We start from the raw sequence: 25871 nt of genomic DNA on the forward strand, positions 1-25871 counted from the left end.
CACAACTGGATATTCACACTCCAGTTACAGAATTGGACCACTACTTCACACCATATAAAACGATTAACTCAAAATAGAACTACACCTAAATGGAAGAGCTAACACTGTAAAACACTTAGGAGAAAATATAGGAGTAAATCTTTGTGACAGTGTTTCTTAGGTACACCAAAACATAAGCAACAAAGAGAAAATAGGTAAGTTGAACTTTATTAAAATTAAAAACTTTTATGCTTCAAAGGGTACATCAAGAAACTGAAAAAAGCCCACAGAATAGGAGAAAATATTTGCAAATCATACATAGGATAATGAATTCATATATGGAGTATTTAAAGAACTCTTACAACACAATAATAAGTCAAATAATTAGACATTTCTTTAAAGATATACATAAATGTTTGATAATCATGTGAAAGGATGCTCAAAAGTATTAATCAGTAGGCAAATGCAAATCATTAATTATAAGGGAAATGCAAATCAAAAACCACTTCACACCCCAAAGAATGGCTAAAACTATTTAGGGAAAAAAAGAAAATAACAAGTGTTGGCAAGGATGAAGAGAAATTGTAACCCTCATGTATTACTGATGGGAATGTAAAATTGTGCAGACACTTTGGAAATAGTACAGCAGTTTCTTAAAATGTTAAACACAGAGCTACCATATGACCTACTAATTCCACTGCTAGGTATATACCCAAGATAATTGAAAACATATGTCTACACAAGAACTTCCTTTTCTTAGCAATGTTATTTCATAATTGACCATTATTTCAAATGTTCAAAACAACACTATTCATAATCAACAAAAGTGCAAACAAATGCCCATAAAGTGATGAATGGGTAAACAAAATATTGTATCTGTACAATGGAATATTTGACCATAAAATTGCATGAAATGCTAATACATGCTGCAACATACTTGAGCCTTGAAAACATTATACTACATGATAGAAACCACATATCTTTTGATTCTGTTTATATGAAATGTTCATATTAGGCAAATCCTTAGAGGTAAAAAGCAGATTGATTGTCAGGGACTGGTGGGGCACGGTGCAGGGAATATGGGGAGCAATGGCTAATAGGTATGGGATTTCTTTTGGGGGCTTTGAAATTGTTCTAAAATTAGTGGTAATGGTTACAAAACTGTGAATAAGCTAAAATGACTGAATTGTGCTTTTTAAATGGGTGAATTTAATGTTATGTGAATTATATCGAAATAAGGCTTTTTTAAGAAAAACGAGTAGATCTTAAAGCCCCAGTCAGGCCTTTAGATGATTGCAGCTGCAGCCCTGCCGACATGACTGCTGCCCCATGAGAGAGTCTGCCCAGAGCCGCCCAGACAAGCTGCTTCTAAATCTCTGACTCCCAGAAACTGAGAGATAATGTTTACTTTTTTAATCCATTAAATTTGGGGATCATTTATTAAAAAGCATTGGAAAGCTAGTATGACATCGCTTGGCTCATGTCTAGTCATTAAGTGAAACTGTGTATTATGTGTTTAATATATAGAGGACTATACATACTCTCACCCTTCACGGAGCTCCCTCTTGTGTAAGAGGCGGATAAGAAAGTTAATGATTTCGACATAAATGTGGTCATCAAATGTTCTAACATGTGTACAAGGCACAAGTGCAAATATTTCGTTAAAATTATCTTCCTAAGTATTTGTGTAACCTGCCCAACCTTGTCTCTTTTCTCTGTAAGCCTGTGTTTAGCCCTTTATAATAATATGAATGTTCAAAAGCTTTCAAAGACATTCATCTTTTAAGATTTGGTGCCTTAAACTAAAAAGTTTTCTTTGACCTTATAGATTTTCTCCCCTTTCTTTATCTCTGTGGAAATGAGAAAACAAATATACAAATATATATATGTAAAAAAATAATAATAAAATATATATGTATATGTATGTGTATAAATATATATACACATATATGTACATATATATGTATGTGTGTGTGTGTGTGTGTGTATTTATGTAGACCATGTTCTTCAGAAACTACCAAACCTTACGTGAAGTGTTGCTACTCAGTCTAAATGTGAAATACATTTTTTTTTACTTAATTCACTATGGCAAACTGCTTGAGTTGTGGCTCTGTTTTTTTCAAGATATTAACCTAATTTCATTATGATCAACTTTTAACTCATATATTATCCTTTTTCTGTTGTTGAAATGGTGTATTCGGATCCATGAATGCTCTTTTTACAGGTGTGATTGTTGATAATGGGTCTTTCTCCATGTGGTTTGTTGTTTCATTGAAACCTGTGTCCATGGCTAACACTATTTGTTTGTGACTGCTTCTGAAGAGTAGTGCAGCCGAAGAATTACTTTATTCAAGTACAGTTTCAAGGTCTAACAGAGAACTAATGTCTTGCATAAAGGGGAATCTATGTCAAGTGTGCTTTCTAGATCCATTCTCTCCTCTGCGTAACATCCAACTCAACTTTGCTACCGTCCTGGAGTGAAGGACCTCTCTGACCCTCTTTTCTGTAGTAGAAGAGCGTTTACCATTTTAGAAATTAAATGGTTAATTTTAGTTTCTATATGTTGAAGGTCATCCTGAGAATCAAAGTCTCATAACAAACTAAGAAGTCCAGAGTTTTTCTACAATATTCCTGTTATACTATTGACAGAAACGACCATGCCAGGCAACATTTTTTCATGTATTTTGCTTTCTTTATATTTTTAGTGTCACTGGGGGTGCAAAGAAGTACAGTACATTAAAGCTAATACATTACCACCTGTCAATGGGACCTTCCCTTTGGTACCCCTTTTCCTTGCTGATTGAAAACACTCAGTCCCAAAAGCTTATGGTTGAGTAGCTGGAAGCTAAATGATGTATTCCAAAGCTCTTAACATATTACTTTGTATAAATGACCCATTTGAGTATTTCAGAAACCAAACGGGAGAGAAAAGAGCATTGAAAGCACTGAAAAGAGTAACACCTGTTTCCAGTCTCCGGTGAAATTGTAGCATACTTTATATATCCAGAGTAAAACCATGTACTCTCTCATGTTGAGATACTTTATTCAAATTTTCTGTTCTATATGCATAACATCCCCATGCTTATGGGTTTGTTTCACTATAGGATTCCACACAGAACTTAGAAGACGGAGAAGTTATGAATGGTGTACAGACAGAAGTACTGACATCACCGAGAGTCAAGGATGCACTGAGGTATTCTCCTTATGTGAATATAATATTTTATTTCAATTTGATGTTTATTTCTTTAGTAGTTGTTTTTGTTTTATAGAGAAGATGAAAGTAAGGAGAATAATGGAGTGAAACCTGTGCCAATTCTAAAATTGCTTACTCTTTTCTCTTTTTTTTTTTTTTTTTTATATGACATGAGAATTTCCTGACAAACATATATACAAATGTGCCTCAATCCTTCCGGCTCTGCAACCTGGATTTCAAAATTGCTTTAAAGGGAACATTTCAGAGTTTGTCGTGGTTGAGTGTTTCACATTGACATTAGCTCTTTGAATATAACTTTGCATTGTGTTTCAATAATCTTGCGATATTTCACTATAAGTATATATAATGAATCCAGCCTATCAACCAGGATTGTTCATGTTTTTTAATATTAGTAACTCATTATATGAAGTCACTTGTTCTCATGTTTACCAGTACTTCTTTTGCTCTGCACCAATTTCCAGTTCTGCCCTCAGTGCTGCCTGGGTTTGAATCCCAGCCCAGCTGCTTGCTAGTTCTAGTGCTTAGGCAAGTTACTCATCTCTCTTTGCCTTCGTTTCTGGTCTGTAAACAGAAATAATATTAAAAACTTTTTTCAGAGGATTGTTTTGAAGATTAAATGATCTAATATATGTAAAGCACTTTGAACAGTTCCTGGGTCAGATTAAGTCTGTGAATATTTGCGGCTGTTGCTAACACTATTATTATTATCATCATCTGTGTTATTATCATCATCATCATAGTATCATTTTTCTAAGTTTCTTCAAATTTTGCATAAAGAAAGTAATTCCATATGTAATAGACTGTTGGCTTCAGCACTTATTTAGTCAACATATTCCTTTAATTCAGCACGGTTACTAATAGGTGCCAAGCGTTTAACATGGAATTAGCTTTAAGAAATATTCGTGATCATTCTTTATCATGCTGCTTTACACACTGTGTGGATTTTCCTCAAGTTCGTATGGCATAGTTACTCTTTATATAGATTGTTTCTTTGATTAATGAACTGCACAGTATTAAAAATTTGATACAGAAAATCTCCAGGGCACTGTCTTTTTAGAAGCCTGATAAGACTGTTTTTGGATGTAGGCATAATGAATGTAATACTCTTATTCTGTTTGACTTTAATTTCATTTTTTTAATGCTAGCTTTTTGAAAAGTTTGCTAACATTTTGACTAAATGTTATGTGGATAGCTCTTATGGAATGAACAATTGTTTGGTTATGGCTACATAAACAAATTAGCTAAATTTTCTCTGAGTGCAAGGAATTGAGAAAAATGAAGTATAGAAATTTTAAAAAATAGTATTTTTAACTAAATATATGTGTATATATATAATTTGATTATCCAAACAGCCTTTTCATGTGAGTTTTATTATCACAGTTAGTAAAATAAGGAATTGCTAAATTCAGAGCAATTAAGTAACTTCTAGAGACCCAGTCTATATCCATCATTCCTGTCCCCAAATCTTTTGACTCCAGAGTTACCTATGTTGTACACTTTCATTGGTGTTTTATTTCATGCTATATAACTGGGGCTAAAAAACTTCATGTCAGAACCAGTATAGGAGAAATTAGCTGAAATCTGTTTGAAGCCAAGTTCAGAAAGTAGAATGAGTACAGACTCCCAGCACTTCTAGGGTTAAGGAGCATGGAATGCATAGCTAGCAAGGGAAAGCTTAGAGATTACAATTTTAGAAGAGGACTTTGTTTCTAGCTGGTATGAGATGATGAAGAAACAACTGAAGAGAAATTATAGAGCCACTTACAGCTGAGATACATGGTCAGTATTCTCCTAGGGCAAGAAGAGTCTGATATCCCACAGAGCTTGGCCCAAGCATAAGACTGAGGGCTTACTTTCATGCAGGTGGCATAGAAGCTAAGTACATTATTTGTAAAATCCATCTCCATATGTCCTGAACTCATTCTTATGTTTTAATTCTCATAGTCATTGCTAAAGCCTTTGTTAACTCTCATCTAGACCATTGTAATAATCTGCTAACTCTTCTCTTGAATATAAATCGCTCCCTATTCTAATTGATCCCACACATCATGACAGGATAAAATGTAAGCTATTATTTGAGAGATATTACTAATTGCATTCCAGGCATTATAACATGTACTCATGTCAAATGTATTAATATTTTTATTACTTTCATTTTATAGATAAATAAACATGCATTTTCTAAACCACAACACTTATCAAACCATTCCTTAATTTCAAAACCTTCAAATTTGGTTAAGTCCTCAGTCTGAACGTGTATAACCTACATAACCATGGACTAATTGTTTAACCTCTTTAAAATCCTTTTTTTTAATATGGAAAATGGGTATCATGATCACATAAATTATTATGAAGATTAAATGAGATATATTACAGGCAATTTCATTTAGCACGATGCTAAATGAAAGGCTGGATAAACATTAACCGCTATTGCAATTATCATTATCACACATATTACAGTTTGTTATAACTATTTGTCAGTCTTCCAAAAAAGACTGTGGATCTGCCAAGGGCTTCCTGACATCTAATGCAGGTCTTGAAACATATTTCTCGAGTGAATGACTGAAATGGATGAAACAAATTACTCCATAAATCACACATATAACTATTAACTGCTTACCCATTGTTTACACAAACATCTTTATTTGTAGGAAAAAAAAAAAAAAACAAACAGAGGTCATTCTCCTAATAGTCTTACAATATGCATCTCTGATGAAATACCACTCAATTTACTTTGATCTTAAGATGACAATGAAGCAAGAGGTTTCTATTGGGTGTTTTTTTTAAAATATTAAATTATACTTTAAGCTTCTCTTTAAATAGCAAGTGATAGCTGCAAAAGACCTTCACCTGATCCCTAACTTCTACCTCATTTCTGACCTCACCCTATTTCTTGAAACTTCGCCAAATTCACCTTTTTCACGCTTACCTTTTTCAGACTTAGAACTGCACTCACATTTTATCCCATCTTCTCCTTTGCTTCTGACATCCGTTCATTTGACAAATTATTGGCAGAGCCTATCTCAAACTATCTTGAATTTTTCCCATGTTTTCGTGCTATATTCCTATGATCATTGCTCAAGCCCTATTGCCTGTCAGATTATCACAATATTTTACTAATTCTTGTCTCAAATACCAATCTCTCCCTTGTCTTTCCATTTTCTAATTGACCCCACATATCACTACCAGGTATATATTTCTAAACCACAACATTTATCACACTGCTCCTTAGTCCTAAAACCTTTCATGACACCGTTTTCTACAAAATTAAGTGTGAATTTTTTAGCATAGAATTTGACATATCGATCTGAGATTTGATCTCAAACTAATGGTTCAACATTATCTCCTAACCACTTCAATCAATTACTCAATTTTTCTACTCTCCTCTCTTCTTTACCCTCTCTCTCCCTTTCTCTCGCTCATATTCCCCTCTGTTCATCCTGTTTCTCCCCTTTACAACTACATTATATACATAATAATGTATGCCCACATTATTCTGGTTCACAATCTCAGCACAGACTATTTTCTCTTGTGTTCATGCTCTCTCTGCCCCATTGCCTACCATTTTTGATTGAAGATCCATTTGCTCTTCTCAGTTCCATATCAGATGGATCCTCCTACAGAAAGATTTTTTTGATTCCAGCTTCCCTTCCTGATCCTGCACCCTCTTCCTCTAAACTCATCAGAAAGACCTTCTGCTTTGAAACACATGTCAAAGTGGTTTAAAACAACTGCTCTGGAATATGATAAATTCCAGTTTGAGTCTTGACTCTACCTTGTGTGAATGGTGTAATGTTGGACAAATTATTTACCCTCTCTAAGCATCAGTTTACTTATGCATAAAATGGAAGTGATGTAAGCATTTATACATTTGATGTAAATATGTTATAATACCCAGAATGCAATTAGCAAACTGCCTCCCAAATGAGCTTATTTTCATTGAGAACATACTATTATTACTACTTCTATTCTGTTGCTTTGTATTATTGTTTATTACCTGTCCCCCTAGATTGTGAACTCCCCAAACATTGCCCTTTGATTCTTCCTTGCAGAACTTTTCCATTGGAACTACTCAATATTTGTTGAATTCAAGTGAATTAAATGAATCTCACCATTATCAACAACAAATTCTTAGATTGTCTACCGAATTAATCACATCAACAAAACATTTCACCATCAAGCAGACTTCGGCCTCATAGGCAAACTCCTCTTGGATGTTTATCTCTCACACCATCATATATGACAGACCTGTGCATCAGTTCCTAAAGAACAGCAACTAATACCTGCTATCCATTTATTTCAACCCTTTATCTTCTCTCTCGCTGTCAGCAGACTAATCATGAAGATACTTTCCTACAGTATTTAAAGATTTTTTAAGTCTTACTGAGGAAATCAGTTGAGAAAAAATGTAAAGCCTTGAAATGGATTATTCTCCTTTAATTCATAAGCTTATTTGTTACCTTAGAAAGTTCTGATAATCCTAATAGCTGATAGTGAAGGCCTCATATATGACATATATGTTATGTTCTACATTTTTTTCTTTAAAACCAATAACTCTAATAGAAATTTATTATACTTTCCTCATTGTACAGACAAAGAAACTGATATATTTGGTCTTAGTTTAAATGATATACTCAAATTCCCAACTCGAAGTCACCACTAGGATATACTTTCTGTCTAATTTCATAAGTGAGTCATGATTTCCTTCTGAAACAAAGTATTCCCCCTCCCCGCCCTCAGTCCTGTTTCCTCCCTACCCTAAACCAGTGGCCTATCACTGAGTTGAATAATTGTAATATTAAAAATGCCGTCCACTTGCCTTGTGTGAAGACATTTAAGTGCACAAACATCTGCAGCTCCTGTTGTAATCTCTCCCTCAGGCTCCATGTCTTTTGGGTGGAACCAAACGAAGCACTCTCTGTCTAGTTCTCAGCAGAGTAGCCATTCATGCCTGAATTTTTAAACCACTAATTCTGTACCTTCAACCATTGTTTTGTCCTAAACTCTTAGATAGTTACAGCTGGTTCCAATCAATTTTGTCAGTTGGATCTTAAAATGTTTATCTTGCTTAATACTGTTGGACTTAATGCTTTGCGACTATCTGCTTTTATTTTAGTATGTCATAGAAAATTTAGGTGTAAAGTTAGGTATTTTGACCTTAGTGAAATCTTCCAACTTTTCTTTAAATATAACTGAAATATTTTCCTTTATCCTACTGTTCATATTTTGTCTCTTTTTTTTTCACAAGTAACTGCCAGTCCTTTTATCTTTCTACTGTTAGAATATTTTTTTTACCTCATTTTCTGCATTTTCCACTCTTGGCCACCTCCAAATAAATGTGTACGTATCCTGCTCTCTGGTCCCTGAATTCTATTCTGTAGTTTACCTAAACAAATACCATTAATAACATATTTTCACATTGTAGTAAAATCTCACTTTATGAGATATTTTGTGAGCCCTACTTGCTCTGTCTGTCTTCCATGAATGGTGTTTATACAGAGATTTCTACTGAACTCCATCAATTATATATAACACTGAGATTCTTTTTACATTTAAAATAAATAAAAATATATGGACTAGTCTCTGTGGATTCCTCTTTTAAAATGCTTTTCTTCCCATTTTGAAACAAATAATGGATTACAATTTTAAAAGAGCATGGTGAAACATGGTCTGTATAAGACTTATAATGCTTGTCTATATTAAATAGATTTAATTCTCTGTGTCTTCATATTACAATCAACAAAATTGAAAGTCTTTTATGTTCTTTTATGGAATAATATTTTCATGATAGAATTTAACAGTTGACAGATATCCTTCTAGCCAAAGAATTGTGCTGTCTCATAAAAGTTATTCTGAAATTTGAAAAAGGAAATCTTATAAAGTAGTAATGAACCTTAAAAATACACCCCCCAAAAAGTTTTAGTATTTTGAAAGAAGATTGATTACTTTAATAGATTATGAGATTTATTAAGTGAATATAAAAATATAGGATTGATAATTACTAAAGAGTAGCTATTGGTTTGATACATACAACACATTATGTTTTACATGAGGGGTTTTGAGTGGAATAGGGAAATATTTGCAAAATAAAAAAATATGAGAATCCCTAAAGCCATCCTAAAAATTCTTAAGCTAAAACCTTAAAGTCTATACTAGACTAAACACTTATATTCCAAAAGTCTCTTATAATACATGTGAGTGCTGTCTATCAGCATGTGGATACTTAATACATTTATTAGGAAAGGTAAGTGTTATGATCTAAGTGCAAAACTATAAAAATACATCATAAGGTAGAAATAATAAAGTTTCAATGGTTAACAAGATTTTAGTCTCTGTTTTTAAAAGCCTTTAAAACAGTACTGTAACCCTAGAATATGAATGTTTTGGGTTTAGTCTTCCTCAAATACCTTCAAATGCATTATAAATCTATTATTATGTTAAAAAGATTGCTTTGTAGTCCATTTAAAGCTATATAACATTCTCTGCCCACCAAACATTTTATATTCAAGACTTACAATGTATACATATATATAGTATTTCATATACATATATTCATATAATATCTATATTCTCACACAGAAAGTATGGAGAATAATCTGTTTTATCCCATGATATTTTCACTTTAACCTTTATTTATTTTCTTTCTAACCTTTATTTCAGTCACCTGACACAACCTGCTTGACTGAACAAGTTTTAAATATATCAGCAATATTTGAGCAAAACTCATTTAAAATTTATTACCAGATTTGAAATTTCATCCCATTCCACAAATGTTGGAAACTGACATGCTCCTTTTCGCAGTTCTTAATGATAACAGGTTTGCAATGAAAATATTAAAAATAAGCCTAATCTGCTGATGAGAATATATTAAATGTATTTATTTTAGATTGCTGGTAATTTAGAGAATACTTCATGCAGAGTGACTTCATCAGGCATTTTGCTTTCTTAATGTATTCTCAACTTTCCAGCAAGAAGCCAAATTTCACCATTTTCAATTTGTAGCAGAAAAGCATTTGTAGCAGCTGTAGCTCTTAATTTGACATCTAGTTTCAGGTCATTTTAATGTAAATAGGAAACAATGGAGACCTACTTACAATTTCCACAACAGGGATGTTTGCTTCAACTTTTTCATTTTTCCTCTGGCAATTTTATTTTCTCTCCCTGGGATTAAAGGAGCCGATAATTGTTCACAGTTATTATTTTTCATCTTTATAAAAATGTGTTAGTTCCACTCTTTATTACTCAAAAGCTCCCAATGTCTTGTATATTTCAGTCATACACACTATCTATTAATGTTTCTAGCTCATCCTTTCCTTAATCTGGAGTAGGTTAGGCAGGTCAGGCTTTCTATTTCTTTTTGTAATATATTTTCTCCAGGCTTTGCAACTTCTTTTTCTACCTCAAAAAAGAAAAAAAAAAAACACAAGAGGTGAAAATTTGGAATTGTTCCATTGAATACAACCTATGCTTTATTGAAAGGCAACTTTAAATTTTGATTTTGTAGTGCTTTGAACATGCTCGCATATATTACCAACTGTGGTTTCGCAGTTGTTGTAAAATGTAATTCCGTGCTTTTTCTAATAAATACATATTTTATTTTTCCTCTATTTTGGGGGGAAAAAGCCTACTTTATGATTAAGCATAAATGTGCTTAGTTTCATGTATTTTATCATCTGTACACTAATTTTCAAGTGTGTCTCAATGAGAAGAAATTTTATTTTTGTGTATATGCTTTTAAATATGTTGATTTATGTAGATTAAGTTAAGCAGGAAGTTATTTTTGTAGGTAGTCATTTCCATTTGTTCCTCTTCTAGGAGAAAAAATAAGAAATCAAATAGTCTTTGAAACATTTTATTTCCTGGATCTTCCGAACGTATCAGCAAATCATGTACTCTTTTGATTTCATCTCTGTTGTTAAATTTACAGCAGTTGATATAATCCTAACATTTATTTTTTAATGTGCCTCATCTGTTTTTTTAGCAAAGACTCATCTGTGCTCTTATTTTTTTCTGCCCCAGTGATATGACAAGAACAGTGGAGATTTCTGGGGAAGGAGGCCCCTTGGGAATACATGTAGTGCCCTTCTTTTCATCTCTGAGTGGAAGGTAAGATGTTTTTCTTACATCAGAAGCTCATTCTAATGAAAAAAATTGACTGCAGTTCATTTTCCCAGACATTTTTCAGAAGAGGATTAAGTGTGTATCTTTGTTATTCAGGTGGACACCTCAAGGTAATACTTCTGTTGGCCACTTATGTGTTAGAGATAAAATAAAATCATTTACTTCTAGGACGAAAAGGAAATGAAAAAAAATCAATCACAGTTTCTGCATTTACAATTAATTATGAAGTACTTTTTAAAAGTATTCTTATCAGTAATACGTAGTAAACAGAATCTTAGGAAAGATTTTAACATATTGTTAGATGAATATTGCAACTGAATTTTTTAGTGTTCTAAAATGTACTTCACCCAGTGAATATAGTAATTCTAAGTTGATACTTCCTGATATTCCTCAGGTGTATAGAATTTAAAATAATAAATAGTATAACGTAAATAGCTATATCAAAAGCTATTTTCATTTTGATTATTTTTAGCTATAGTAGCAAAATGCCATCATGCTATTTATTTTTTCTAAAATAAAATGTCAATTAAAAATAATTTACCACATCCTTTTGAAATGTCATAGACATTATATTGCTAACTTTATACTGGCGAATGGTAATTTAGATTGTCTCAACATTTATTGAAATTCATGTCTACCTAACTGGATACTGATGAAAATTAAAGTGTGTGCCTGAGAGTTAATAGTAACACTATTATAAAAACCCTACAAAATTAGTATTAGATATTATGTCACTTTTTAAGTAAGATGACTGCTGTTAGCATTAGATCGATATTGACAAAGACTTTCAGAGACTTAAAAGAAAATCAGTTCCTCACTCATATGACATGATTTTAATTAGTTTGCTAAATTTGTTTTTGTAAATGCATCATTGAAAAGGCACTACACCTTATTTTAGCTTAGGGGATCAAAGACCGGAAAAGTCCGTTGATTTTCTCATGGTCACATGAAACCCAGATCTACGAACTTGCTCTCACTCCATTGCTCTTTCTAAAAAAAAAAAAAAGTTCCCAAAGGCTATATAGTATTAATTTACTGGTTCTGAATATTTATTCAATTCAGTCTGCCATATAGCGGGAAGAGCAGATTTAGTCATGATATTTTGGTTGGCATCATTTTCAGCAGGTAGCCATCTGCTACCTGTAATTGCAAAGTCATCACCTTTTTTTTGCAAATAACATCTGATGCCAAGCTGTTGCTGGAATGAATGTTCCTTAAAAGGAAATTAACTGAAAAGCTAGTGGCTCTTATTGTCTCATTTCCTGTATGTGTTAATAAGCGTATTTATAAATGTTATGGGTGATGGCACAGGACAACTGAGGTTGTTTTTGATAGACGAGGAGAGTATTTACCCAGTTGTCCTGAGAAATTATAATGGGTTTTGGCAGAAGTGGACTGATAGAGCTTTGTGAAGTACCAGAGCAGTTAAATTATCAGGACTTTGGCTTAACAAAGCTGGAATAGAACACAAGATCACCCCAATTTCCAAAACATGAAGAAATATACAATGTGACAGTCACCATACTTCATTTTCAATAGTTTGGAAAACAAGTCGACCTTATGGACCAGAAATCGCCTCTCTCACTTCAAATGAGAGAAACACACTAGAATTTATTGATTTCCTCCCTTCTCCTTCCTAGTTCTGATGTCTAGCATAAGTCTTGTAGAATAGTAGAAAAAGTGTTGGGCTTGGATTCAGAACAATTGGGTTTGAATCTCAATGTTCTCTTTTTAATAACCTTGAACAAGCCTCCTAAATTCACCTCTTATGAATACCTATTTCACATCAAGGTTGTGGGAATTAAATGACATTAAAAATGTGAAAGCTCCTTGTAAAACACACACCATATGAATGTGAAAATTATCAGTATTATTATTTTGGCTAAAACAGAAAAGCTTAGTTCAACAATGAACTTTTATAAGTTCATGGTCAACTGTTCAGTAACTTGGTGAAATAGTTGTATAATTTTTTTTGCTATCCACTAGTATTATAGAAAGGAAATTTAATTAAAAAACATAAAAAATAATATGGAAGTGGAGACATGAGCCAATAAAAGTTAAGAAGTAATGAGTACAGGCTGAAACAGCACACTTAACTCAACCCATGTGTCTAGATGCAACTGCGTGTAGAGCGTGTCAGACAAGTGTCTGGCTTTATAATGCCATATGTTTTCACTGTGTGAGTGGGGGTAGGGTGAGTTAAGGTCATAGTGGTATACTTAGTTCTTAATTTCCGTCCACTTATTGGTTTGTGTCATTATTTTAAATTAGAATTTACATTTAATTATTTACTAGGACTACTGTAATTGGCTTTGTCTCCGTTTTTTTTTTTCTTTAAGAAAAATACTGCCACACCTGTTGTTGAATTAGAAACCTAATCTAGGTTAGAACACCCTGAATACAATATAGTGGCTGTTATATTAGATAAAGCCTCAATAGATTCATTAGACATCACAGCACAGGGTGCTAAATGCTGCTTGTGTGGAGGGCCATTGGCTTGCACAGTAAAAACAAAACAAATACAAACAACTGAGCCCCTGCAAGTAAAGAGCAACTTAATTTCATTTTTTAAAAAATCACTGTGGTTTTGATTTAGAATTAAAATTATGGCATCTAATTGTTTTACAGTAAATAAAAATAGTATACTTCAGTTCCATGGTAAAGACAGCTGAATATGAGAGAAAAGAGGGAAGGGATGGGTGAAGAATGACACATAATGGGAGAAAAGCAGATGTTTAGATAAAAATGCTAAGCTAAGAGTGGTCGAGACCATGTGATACAGTGGGAAGAACGTAAGGGAGAAGAGAGAGGGAGGGTTAATGCCTAAATGATTATCAGAAGACCAAGAAGCAGTTGTTACCCCTCTAATTCTGTGGGGCAGTTGATTTTAGCCTCCTTTATCACTGCTCATTAGTGCAAATTAACTGGTTCTTCTCGGTCTATAACCCCTTGATAGCATTTATCTTTAAATCCTGAGAGACTTGGTCTCACATAAGACAGCTACTGGAGCCCCTCGGTGTGGGGCAAAGTGGATGAGAGATTCTTTTCTGAGCCTTCTCATACTGGTCTGGATGAAATCAAAGTAGAGGGAATCTGTTCCTTCCATGGAATAGAAAAGGCAAGAGTGGTTTGCCAGGGACCAAACTAATAAAATCAGTCAGTTTTACATTTTACCAAAATTACCTCTGACACATGGCTTTTACAGTTGGGCTTATTCTGTCAATAAATTTTTCATGGAAAGTTAGGTTATTTAGATCAGTGAGGTTCACAAAGCATATTCCAGCTGTATTATGCCAGCAAAATTGCAACCCAGTGGCCTGAAAGAATTAATTCATCTCCCAAAATGTGAAATTAAATCCTAGGGAGTAACATTACATGACTGATGATGTACTGAATTAAATTAAAGGAAGACTTGAATGCTTGTTAAAAAAATATCGCTTACATAAACTAGTTTATAACCACATGTGAGTCTCCTAATGGATCATGTTATTGTGAATCCACCATAACAAAAATCCAAAATGTGAACTATTAGAGAGTTGTTTAATTTAGGAAAGAAACCCTACTTTGTTCTATTTCTTTTTTCTTTTTGCATGTCAAATAGTTCAATTTTTAATATTATATCAGAAGATTAAGGTAGGATTAGTATCTTAAAAATATTAATTTGAATCTAGGATCCTTTATCAAATAGCAGCTTTGGCCCCTTTTCTTTTCCGCACAGAATATGATTAATTTACTGACCTACCAGAACTAGGAAATGAAGCATAACGCCTCACCACACATTGGTACCTGCGACCCTGAGCTTTCCCTGTAATGGGTGGTGTGACCATTTACTGTTCTCTCTCCTGTGTCTGCATACTGATTTCATTTAACATTTTCAAAGTACATATCTAAATATCAACCACGTGCCTCCCTTTTGCCATCTTGAGATGACATGAGCTCACTAAGCAAACTGCGGCCCTGGAGGCAGAAGCTCCGCTTCGCGGCTACTCCAAACAGGAAGATGGTTTCCTCCTACACTTTTATTAGAGACTGCCCTTTTTCCGTGGCCGACCCTATTATTCACGCATAAAATGTGCTCATATTTTATTTAGATATGAGATTTAATGCAAAGGGACTAGGTAATAGCACATGAAGCCTCTGTATGAAGGAGAATGACAAAGAAAAACAAGGGGACAAGGAAAGAGGAGGTGGCAGTTTCTCCACACCCAGCAAATTCCTCTCAGAGAGGATAACTGTTTTTCTTACTCAGGGATACAGCTAGGACCCTGACATGCCACAAGGAGAAGGGACATTCTTCAAATGAAAAATAACTAAAATATACACAAGTTTAATATCTTTTAGTTTTCAGTTTAGATACTATTGATATGTAACAGAGTCACACACACAATTTAATTCCCTATTTTCATGGCTGTAGTTTTCTTTCTCCTTTCCTTTTTACTCAACTCCCCACTTTCCTGACTTTAAGCCATAACTACAAGTCACCAGGAGCCTCCAAGTATCCTCTCTAAATCCAGACTTTTCCTGGTCGAAATTTCAGACAACTCTTCCCAAAGCCCTGCCTTTATCATGTCACTGCCTTGCTCAGAAGCAGTGGGTGATGGGCACACCACTCCAACCTCATTGGATTAAGTCCATTAGCTAGTGTTCAAGGTCCCTCTGTGTGGCATTGGCTTCCCCACCCGGTGTTAGCTCCCCGCACTGCTCTTCACACAAATCCACAGGGCTCATCCTGCCTCCTTTTAGATTCTCTCTCCTCCTATTCATTCAAATCCTACTTATTCTTCTGTTCCAGTTTAAATCTTACTTTTTCCCCATATCTTTCTTTGAAGAATCTAGCTTATTGGTATGTCCAGTTTTAAAGTTTCTGCTTTACTTGTCTGTATTGACCAGTTGTCCTCATCCAGCAACTCCTCCCTCTTGAGCTCACAGAAAATACTCAACACATACTTGATTCAGTGACACTAACAAATAGGACTGAACTTCCTTCTAAACCAAATAATAAAATCTGTGCTTAAATATTTGCTTCTTAAAATGCAAATTATTGGAACAGGTAGTAAGACTGCAAAAAAAAAAAAAATTACAGCGAATACCTAATCCTCACCCATTATTGAACAGCAAGTTGCCCCCTTGGCATTAACTCAGATTACTTATTGCAGCCCCTCTCTTGGGCATCACAGCTGACTGTAATAAGTAATCTTCATGTCTTCGACTCCACTGAGCTACACTAGCCTTTTCTAAGTTTACTGCAAGCATTAGAAATGGGAGCGTAGATTAATGTACTCCGGGTTGCTGTTTATGCATATTTGTTTTGAAAAGATTTTCCTCTTTTAGTGAGTTATGTTTTTTGCCTTTTTTTAAATTAAGAATTTAAATAACAAGCAGTTATATAAAGCATAATTTCTTTCATAAATAGAAATCAATACTTATTTCTGAATAGTTGCAAGTGGAGAAATAATTAGCATATTATTATTCAATAATTCTATTTCAATCTAAATTTTGCATTTAGGATTCTAGGACTCTTCATCCGTGGCATTGAAGAAAATAGCAGGTCCAAACGGGAAGGACTATTTCATGAAAATGAATGTATAGTAAAAATCAACAATGTGGACCTCGTAGACAAAACCTTTGCTCAGTAAGCATTTTTTTTTACTGTTTTATTTACTTTATTGATCCCTAGAATACCTATAATCATTAATGAGCTTATTACGATCAAAATTCTGGGTAGAATTTCTGTCAGTTACCTTTGAATGACCCCAAAACATCCATTTTCAAATGCATCTTATGTTTTAGCACACTCAAAGGTGGCCTGCACATGTCCTTGACGGCCCCAGGAGTGGTGAACTGCAGAATATAGCAAGCCTTCCTGCCTGGTTATCTTTCTGGGGCATCAATAGATGGGTTTGTTTTTCTTGGGATACGGGTCAGTTAGACTGGTATTTAATGACTCTTTTCACAGACTGTTAGTTCAGCTTATTAATTAACTTACTTGGTGTCAGCAGTCTTTCTTAAACTAAATATCTGTGAGAGATGCCTGTGAGGTCTCACTGAATAATAGAAGCAAAGGGGAAAAATTAAAATACTCTCTCACAAGAAATCACCTCTTTCTGTATAAAAATGTCATGAGAATAGGTTCGTATACCTAAGAATTAGACTATGTAGTAGTCTGCATATATTATTTAAATGTATGTTGGCATTTCAGTGGGGCTCTGGCGCAAGAGAATAAGTATGAATACTCCTTAGTAATGATCATCAACTTCTCATTTCTGACCAAAACAACACCTAATATATCTTCTCTGTGACCATTAGTTGTCAATATAGTGTGTGGCGGGGAGGGGGGCAGCAGTCATGGGTGAAAGGGCAGTGGGCACTGCCTGCTTAAGTGTCAAAGGAAATGAAGTCTTAATAGTTTATTTCTGAAAATAATGAATAATAGATAAAATTATAATCATTATTAATGATGATATTTCTATATATCACTATACTTTTTACAAGGACTTGATAAGTATGCAAGGCACACATTATTATCCCTATTTTATAGAGATGGAAATTGGGGCTCATAAAATTTCAGGATGGAGTTAGTAGGGAGCAGAAACTGACTCATAATCAAGTATCCGACCAGAGGAGTTGGGCTGTCTCTGTGAAGCCTCCTCCCTCCTCCACTAACAATGTGGAGGCAATTAAGTGCTTCAGTAAGGAGAGGAGGGGGAGCTCAGATGGCAGTTGGAATTATGATTCATTATTATTTCATGTGGCTGCTAGTAACAGAGACCTGAAATAAAAGTAACTTAAACAACATTAGAATTTATTTTTTAAGGACTGAAAGTATGGAGGTGGCAGTCTAGAGTCGGTATGGCAGTTCAACCATCATCAGTCTGTCAGGCATCTTCCATTTTTCTGCTTTACCACTCTATTGTGTGGCTCTGACCTTTAAGTCATGCCATGGCCACAAGATGGCTGCTGATGTTCCCTTCATCATGTCTGAGTTTTAAGAGAAACCAAAGAACAAAAAAGTTTCTGTCCCCAGCTTTTCTCTTCACTTACATCTCATTGGCAAGAAAGGCTGGGAAAGGTAGTTGTTTAACCTAGTCATAAAGCATTATGAAGCATGAGGAAGAAGGAGAGAAAATTAGCAGGAAATTTGATGAAAAACACAAAGTGCTGAGACAAGAAAAAGTAAAAAATACAGGTACTCGATAGAATAACCAGCCTAACTGGTAGGGTGCTTATGGGATTAACAATCCACTGTAACATTCAGTACAGCCAACACACCTACCCAGTGTCTCTATGAAGAAGCATTTATGTCAAAATTGAACTTTGGGAACACAACCCATGTTGAAGAAGACCTATTAGAATAAATCCTAAAAGTAAATGAATTGAAAATCTGATCAATAATACAAAATGATTGTTTTCCATCTATAATTAAAGCTTGCTTCTATATTTTCTTCAGCATCATTTCTGGTAGGCCGAGAAATACTTAAAAGCTGCAGTTCGTTGGACTTAATCGTTTCTTAATCTCTCTGAGCCTCAATTTCTTTATTTTGTAAAATAAGAGCTAATTATACCAATCTAATATGACCGTTAAGAAGATTAAGTGAAAGAATAATGCATGTGTAGTCTAGTGTGGGGACATCTAATGTGCAGGATATAAGAGATAACTCGTTAGCAAAGTCAAGATGGTAGTAATAGCGATGGTATCTCCTATGTAAGCTTATGCTACTATGCGGCTCTTATTGCCGTGATGCTGGAGAGCTTTAGAAGATGGCATGCTAGAATGAGGTATCATTATAAAGTTACTAACTCTCTTTCAAGTGCTCAAGATGTCTTCCGTCAGGCAATGAAAGCTCCAAGTGTGCTCCTCCATGTGCTTCCACCTCAAAACCGTGAGCAGTATGAAAAATCAGTCATCGGACCTCTGAACATTTTTAGTAACAATGACAGTGTTCTGAGAACAAAGCCTCCACCTTCTGTCCATGGAAAATCAGGAATAAAGACAATAAATCTCACAGGAACAAGCAGCCCTGAAGAAGATGCATCAACCTCCCTACAACAAAGCAAGAGCCCTCGGGTGCCAAGACTAGGCAGAAAGCCACCCTCTCCCTCACTCTCCCCTCTCATGGGTTTCGGCAGCAAGAAAAATGCAAAGAAAATTAAGATTGACCTTAAGAAAGGTAATTATTAAATTATGCTTAATAGCATTCTATTGTTGTTACATGTAAAATTGGTTAAGAGAAATGCATTAAGGCTAATTTTGTTAATTCTCCCTTCATTTAATTGTATCAAAGAATAGATGTAAGTTTATACTTAGGTAACTTAAATTTCTTGAAATTGAAATACTTTTCTTTATCTTTTTTTCTGGGGAGTGTATTTGAAACAAAATTGATAAAGACGTGTTGGGGAATGGAAAAATCATTGCGAACTTGATAGAAACAGGGCACTCCCGTATCACAACTTCATACTAAATAGGCACTAAAATTCAGTTGTCCCGATTTTGAGAAAGGTTAGTAATTTTTGAAACATCCTTACACAAGCTCAAAAAGCATATTGTTTCTGTTTCTGTAAGATCATTTTGGACCACCAAAAAACATATTCCTCAGAAAGCAAATATGTGATAATTAGTAATTTCACTAATTCAACATTGCAAACAATTTTTTAAAACGTAATTCTAAAAGTACTTACAACCTTTTCTTTCTTTATCTTTTTCAACTTTTCTATCCATTTCACGTGCAAATCAGTGGGACTAGATCATGTGTGTACATGTGAATTTATGCAATATTATTATACACATATAAGCATCCATGCACTTCTGTGCCTTTGTTTATTTTGTAACTTCTGATAATCCCTTCCTCCACTGCAAACCTTCTGCAATACTATATGATTTTCAAGACTCAGTTCAAAAGAAACCAAGATCTCAGAGATTCTTGTCTGAATTAATAGATAATTTAATGATCATAAGGTAGTTTTAGAATACTTATTAACATATATTAAAAGCAAATAATATATGCCTTTAATAGATGTTATTCTGAAAGATCCTCTGGTCAAAATTTTATCCCTCTGTAAGAATTCTTTACTGGGAAGAAAATTTATTGAATAGGAGGCACAAATACTCCAGTGTTCTTAGCAATTAGGCTTTTTATATAAACGCATCAGTTTCATACACATTATCCAGCTATGTATTGACATGAGGTTGAGTGCTTTGAGGACAGATAAGTCAAATGCAGATTGTGACCTTAAATATCTATCAGAGAGCCTTGAATGCAAAAATTTAAAAAAGTATGATATTGCAGCTGTACTTTGAGAAGATTAATCTGATAGCAAAAGATATAGTGAAGAAGAGACTAAACAACAGAGGACCAGTAAAGAGTGCATTGCGTCTGTCTAAATATAATATGTATGCCTTAGTAGCTGACTGGATAGAAGAGAGAAGAGAGAGAGGAATTATAGTTATTGCTGAGGATTTCAGCCAGAGTGGCTTGCACAGTGGAGATGCCATTGCTAGAAATCAGAAATGAGTATATTTGAAAGGTCAGACTCTGGATTGGAGAAAGGGTTCATAGTGAAGTTTGGAAAGCTGGTAAAATTATGTGCATGATGATAGCTAGGAAGCTTACACCAGAGAGATTAGGGTCAAACAATGACATTTAGGTGGCATCCATAGGGAGATGGTATTTGGAGCCTGGAGCTGGCCAACACAGAGTCTAGAGGACAGATTATTCCAGGACAGACCCTTGGGGAACATTTATGTTATTGTGGGAGAAAGACAGAAAATGACATATAATGTGATATCCGAGAGATAGAAAATAATCAGAAAATAAAGGTAACCGAATGGGGAAGTAATGTCAAGAAAAGTAACTGGCACGAAGTGTCAAAATTAGAGAAGAGGAAAGATCAAAAATGGGAAGATTTACTGATAGGGTCACATGAGGTCATTGGCAATGGAAGATTGAAGAAGCAGTAAGATAGAGGTAAAGATTCTTTAGGCTATAAAAATCGAGCATACCTTTAGAAAGAGTGAAAAATATATATACTTACAGAGGAAGCTTGGAGATACAAGAGAAGGGGACAGGAGCAGCAAGAGTGAGTGAAGGGACAGTGGAATACGGCACACAAGGAATTGAGACACAGGTAAAGAAGGGAGCCACAGGTTAGCTAACTGATTGAAACTCACGTCAGACGGCCTTTTGCCTGACAAAACTCATGTCAGATGGCCTTTTGCCTCTTATGGTTTACTGAGAAATCAATCTCCCGGGTGTATGGATAACATGTGGCACTTCTTCTAGGACCTTAATAAACGAAAGTGTTACACATCTGCACTGGGCCCTAAATTCGCTTTGATACCATCATGGCCTGTCAGGAACTATAATCTGTATTTGAAACCAGAACAACCGAAGCATATTTAAAGTATTTGCTGGAATGTAAATATTTCACTTATTCTACATTAGTCTAAATTAGGTAGATTTTACTGTAAGATTAAATATAATGTTGTTCCTGCTTAAGGTGACCGTGCATTTTCCTGGTCTTCTATGCTAGGCCCTGAAGGACTTGGTTTCACTGTAGTTACCAGAGACTCTTCCATACATGGTCCTGGTCCCATTTTTGTAAAAAACATTTTACCAAAGGGAGCAGCAATAAAAGATGGCCGCCTACAATCAGGGGACAGAATTTTGGAGGTAAGAATTGGTATTGATATCATCAATAAAATGTTTACTGGTGTTTAAATAAGTATATAAACATATGTATTAAGATTTGCATTTTGAATATAATATATTAAAAATTGTTACTTAATGACAAGTTAAATATTTTAATTATAAAACTAGTTAAAAGCAGCCTAACTCTGTAAGTCCCCAGTAAAGTCAGTGGTATGGGGACAAGTAACACTGAAAACTTTTCCCTGTCTTCTCTTTTTCACTTCTACCTCGTAGAGTCCCTGGGGAATTTGGATCAAATCCAAGGGTTTATTTAATTAGGGTTAAGAATTTCAAAGTTACACCCAAGCCCTGGTAACAATTTCTTTAAACTTCTCTCAAGAATGGGTTAGCTTGTCTCAGGTTGATCTGTGCCTATGGAGAGGTATTTGGAATTATCCAAAGCAAGAGGTTTTTTTTTTTTCCTCTCATTTATTTTTGTTTGAAAGCATCATCTTCTTGGCTAAACATATATTTTCAACTCACCTTTCAAGAAACTTATCTTCACTGAAACTATCTGGTTCCATTTAACTTTCTCATGGCAAGAAAGCAATATTACATAGCTTTATATGCAGTTCTAGATTATGAAAGATGATGTACCAAATAACTTAATGTAGCTCCAAATTAGAATTTACAATAATTTATGATACCTTGGTGACTATACTATTCTAAACACGGAGAATACTGTAGAATTATAACAATAGACTCTTGTTTCCAGAGGAATTGGCCATGTAATCCATTTCTGCTTCTTAGACAGAAAATGGTACCAGTTAAGCTTCTGAAATCCACTTCTTTCTTATTTGAGGAATCAGTCTCTGGTGTCTTTCAATTTGGTTTTCTCCTCATAAGAAAATAATGTCTTAGGAGAGACTGCTTATATTAATTTGCAACTGTCTGAGACCATCCGTCACCATGATAATGATGGTCAGTATAATATCGGTACTTTAAACATGGTTGGTGTGGGCCCATGTGCTCAGTTTTCATCTTTTGAGATCTTCATTGATCGTGGGACATCCATTCACTGCTTACTTTCAAAAACCATCTAGAGTAGAAAGAGATGGCAAGTGTCGTAATCGTAGCTGTACATGTGGTTGCATTCATTAGGTAAATGGCAGAGACGTCACTGGACGAACTCAGGAAGAGCTCGTGGCCATGCTGAGGAGCACCAAGCAGGGAGAGACAGCATCGCTGGTCATTGCCCGCCAAGAAGGAACTTTTCTACCCCGAGAGCTGGTAATGTTCCGATAACAGTCTCACTGAATTTTTAGTGCAGAACTTAATATACTCGGTCAATTCATAATAGCTGAAAGATGAATTCTAAACCACATGCTTAATTTATAACAAAAATTGAATCACACCACGAGTATTTTACCCCACTTGGAGTATCAGAGTTTTTGGATGTTAATGCACTGAGTTGGATATATACAAACAGTGCTTCTGGTATACAAATTCAAATATCTTTTTAAGGAAACAATTTAACAATATTCAACTAAATAAAATCTGCATTGGGTATGTGTTATGTGCTAGGCCCTGTGCAAAACACAATTAACAAAGATGTTCATAGTCCTGTGTTATGCAGTTTGCAGTCTAAAAGGAAATAAAAAGACAACCAAGTATTCAAAATGGTGATTAGGATTATAAAAGAGAACTGCAGAGTACTACAGTAACATATAATAAGGGAACTTAACCTAGTCTTGAGTGCTGGAAAAGGTATCCTGAGAAAGGGAATTTCAAAAGTTTTATTAAAAACATATTCCTTTCGACCTATTAACTACACTGCTAGTAATCTGTCCTAAACCGATCATCAGGGATATAGCAAAAAATTCATCTACATTGATTTTTTTCTAAAGTCCTATTTGTCGTAGTGATATATTAAGTGTTATACAACCTTAAGGTATTTGTCAGATAAATAACTGATAGCTCTCTAATGAAATGTACATACTTTAATGGTCTCTATGAATAATTTATAATAAAATGAGAACATGTTCATTGTATATTTTTAAGTAAAAATGGGGTATAAAATGATATATGCAGCATGATTAAATTACTTTTTAAAATCTTTAAAAAAAAAAAAAGAACTGAAAGAAGATGTACCTAGATGGTTGGGATTGTGAGACAATTTCATTTCATTTTCTCATTTTTTTTTTTTTACCATGAACATATGTTATTTATTTTAGTGTTGAAATATTTAAGAAGGCTATAGAAAATTCAAAGGACTTTTATGGCTAATAACAAAGAGGAATAGATGTGATAAAAGGATTTTTAATACCCCCTTTTTAAAATTTCATTTCCTTTGAATATATATAAGAAATGACAATGGCACATACAGGTAACATAAGTTCCCAGAGTCGGATCACCAGAACAGTGACAGTTAGTTGAGAAAATTGAGAATAATTAGCTTGAGAAGCTTAGGATACATGAAAATTGTTAGCAGATATGTAAAGAGTTATTATATGGATTAGAAAGTAGACAATCTGTTTCTTCAGATAGCTTATATCCATAAATGTACTTGTATATTAATCTAAAGTATAATTTACTGAGTTTTTGCTGTGCGCTAAATCAGAGGTTCTGGGGATGCAAAAGTAGAGACTCATTTTCTGTCCTTACCGAATTTCTACCAAAATAGTAGGAAGTTCCAAGAACTTTCTAACTATTGGAGCTGTCCAAGAATGAAACGTGTTATTTAGACTGTTGAAATAGAGTCTGCCTTACCATATGTCAAAGATGCTCTAAGAAAATTTCTTGCATTGATAAGGTGATAAGGCTAGGTAACCTCTAAGATATCTACTCTGAGCCTAATATTCTGTTACATATGTTTATACTCATGTTTGAATATACAGCTTTTCTGAATCACCTCTCTCATATTAATACTCATTAGTACTTACCAACAAACAAACAAACAAACAAACAAACACAAAGAACCTCTTCCCCATGTTTCTGTGGCATGAAGTTTCAATTATTCCCTCTCTTTCCCATCACCTTATCAGTTTTTCCGTTTGCCCTATTGTACGCTCTGGGAAGATCTGTGGTAAAATAGGGAAGGGAAGAAGAATGAGTGGTATCAACCATAAAGATTGTGCTCCCCACCTCCTTTCCTCTACTTGACTCCTCCGTATCCAGGCATTTTTGAAGGTAGAATCTTGAATTTCTATCTGATCCCCTCACTGAAGCTCCCTACTCTTCCTAAAGAGCAATGCTGCAGAAACTTGGAGTCTGGATTTTTTTTTTCTAAAATTCAGATGGTTTCTTCTTTCTTTACTTATTCAAACACCTTAGTCTTTTCTACAGAGCCAAAGTGGAAAGTAACAAATAAAAAAAAGGGAGCAGCATGTGTATATAGCAGGAAGCCCTTTCACTTCTTGTCCACTTCTTTGGTTACTGGAGATAAAAACTCTTAGCAAACATCAGTGGGATTATGTATTACTTGTTTCAGGGATAGAACGAGGAACGATCTTTTAACTGTGCATTCTGTTGAACTATGGTCCTGGAAGGAGTACAACCTTGCATAAAAAGAGAAACATTCCAACACATGCAAAAGAACCTAATGGCAGAGCTCTAACCAGGAACTCAAACCCTCAAGAGTTCCTAGCTCTCCATCTAACAGGTTCCGTATACCCTTCTCCGTATGTCCTCTAGAATTCCAAACTCCACTGCTGATTCCTTCTTCCTAGAGGTTCTCCTCCTCCCTCAGGTAAGAGGGAAAGGGATGTTGATCTTATCCTAATTTGAAACTCTGAATGCATTTTCAATAGAGGGAAAGGGATGTTGATCTTATCCCTTTCTTATCCTAATTTGAAACTCTGAATGCATTTTCAATCAAAGACAATTACATGTAGAATTTAGCGAATAGAACAGAATTTTCAGACTAAAGGGAG

General features: G+C 34.5%; 1 protein-coding gene across 1 annotated transcript in view; it reads left to right on the forward strand.

Moving 5' to 3' along the window:
* Positions 1-25871, forward strand: part of PARD3B (par-3 family cell polarity regulator beta) — a 905664-nt gene that overhangs the window by 472285 nt on the left and 407508 nt on the right. The window contains exons 6-11 of the mRNA XM_025039317.1: positions 3084-3172; positions 11213-11299; positions 16821-16946; positions 19124-19482; positions 21842-21981; positions 23101-23229. Of these exons, the coding sequence (XP_024895085.1) occupies positions 3084-3172; positions 11213-11299; positions 16821-16946; positions 19124-19482; positions 21842-21981; positions 23101-23229 (930 nt within the window). The remainder of the gene's footprint in view (positions 1-3083; positions 3173-11212; positions 11300-16820; positions 16947-19123; positions 19483-21841; positions 21982-23100; positions 23230-25871) is intronic.

Source organism: Pteropus alecto, unplaced genomic scaffold (genome assembly GCF_000325575.1).
Source record: "Pteropus alecto unplaced genomic scaffold, ASM32557v1 scaffold3, whole genome shotgun sequence".
Lineage (NCBI taxonomy): Eukaryota > Metazoa > Chordata > Mammalia > Chiroptera > Pteropodidae > Pteropus > Pteropus alecto.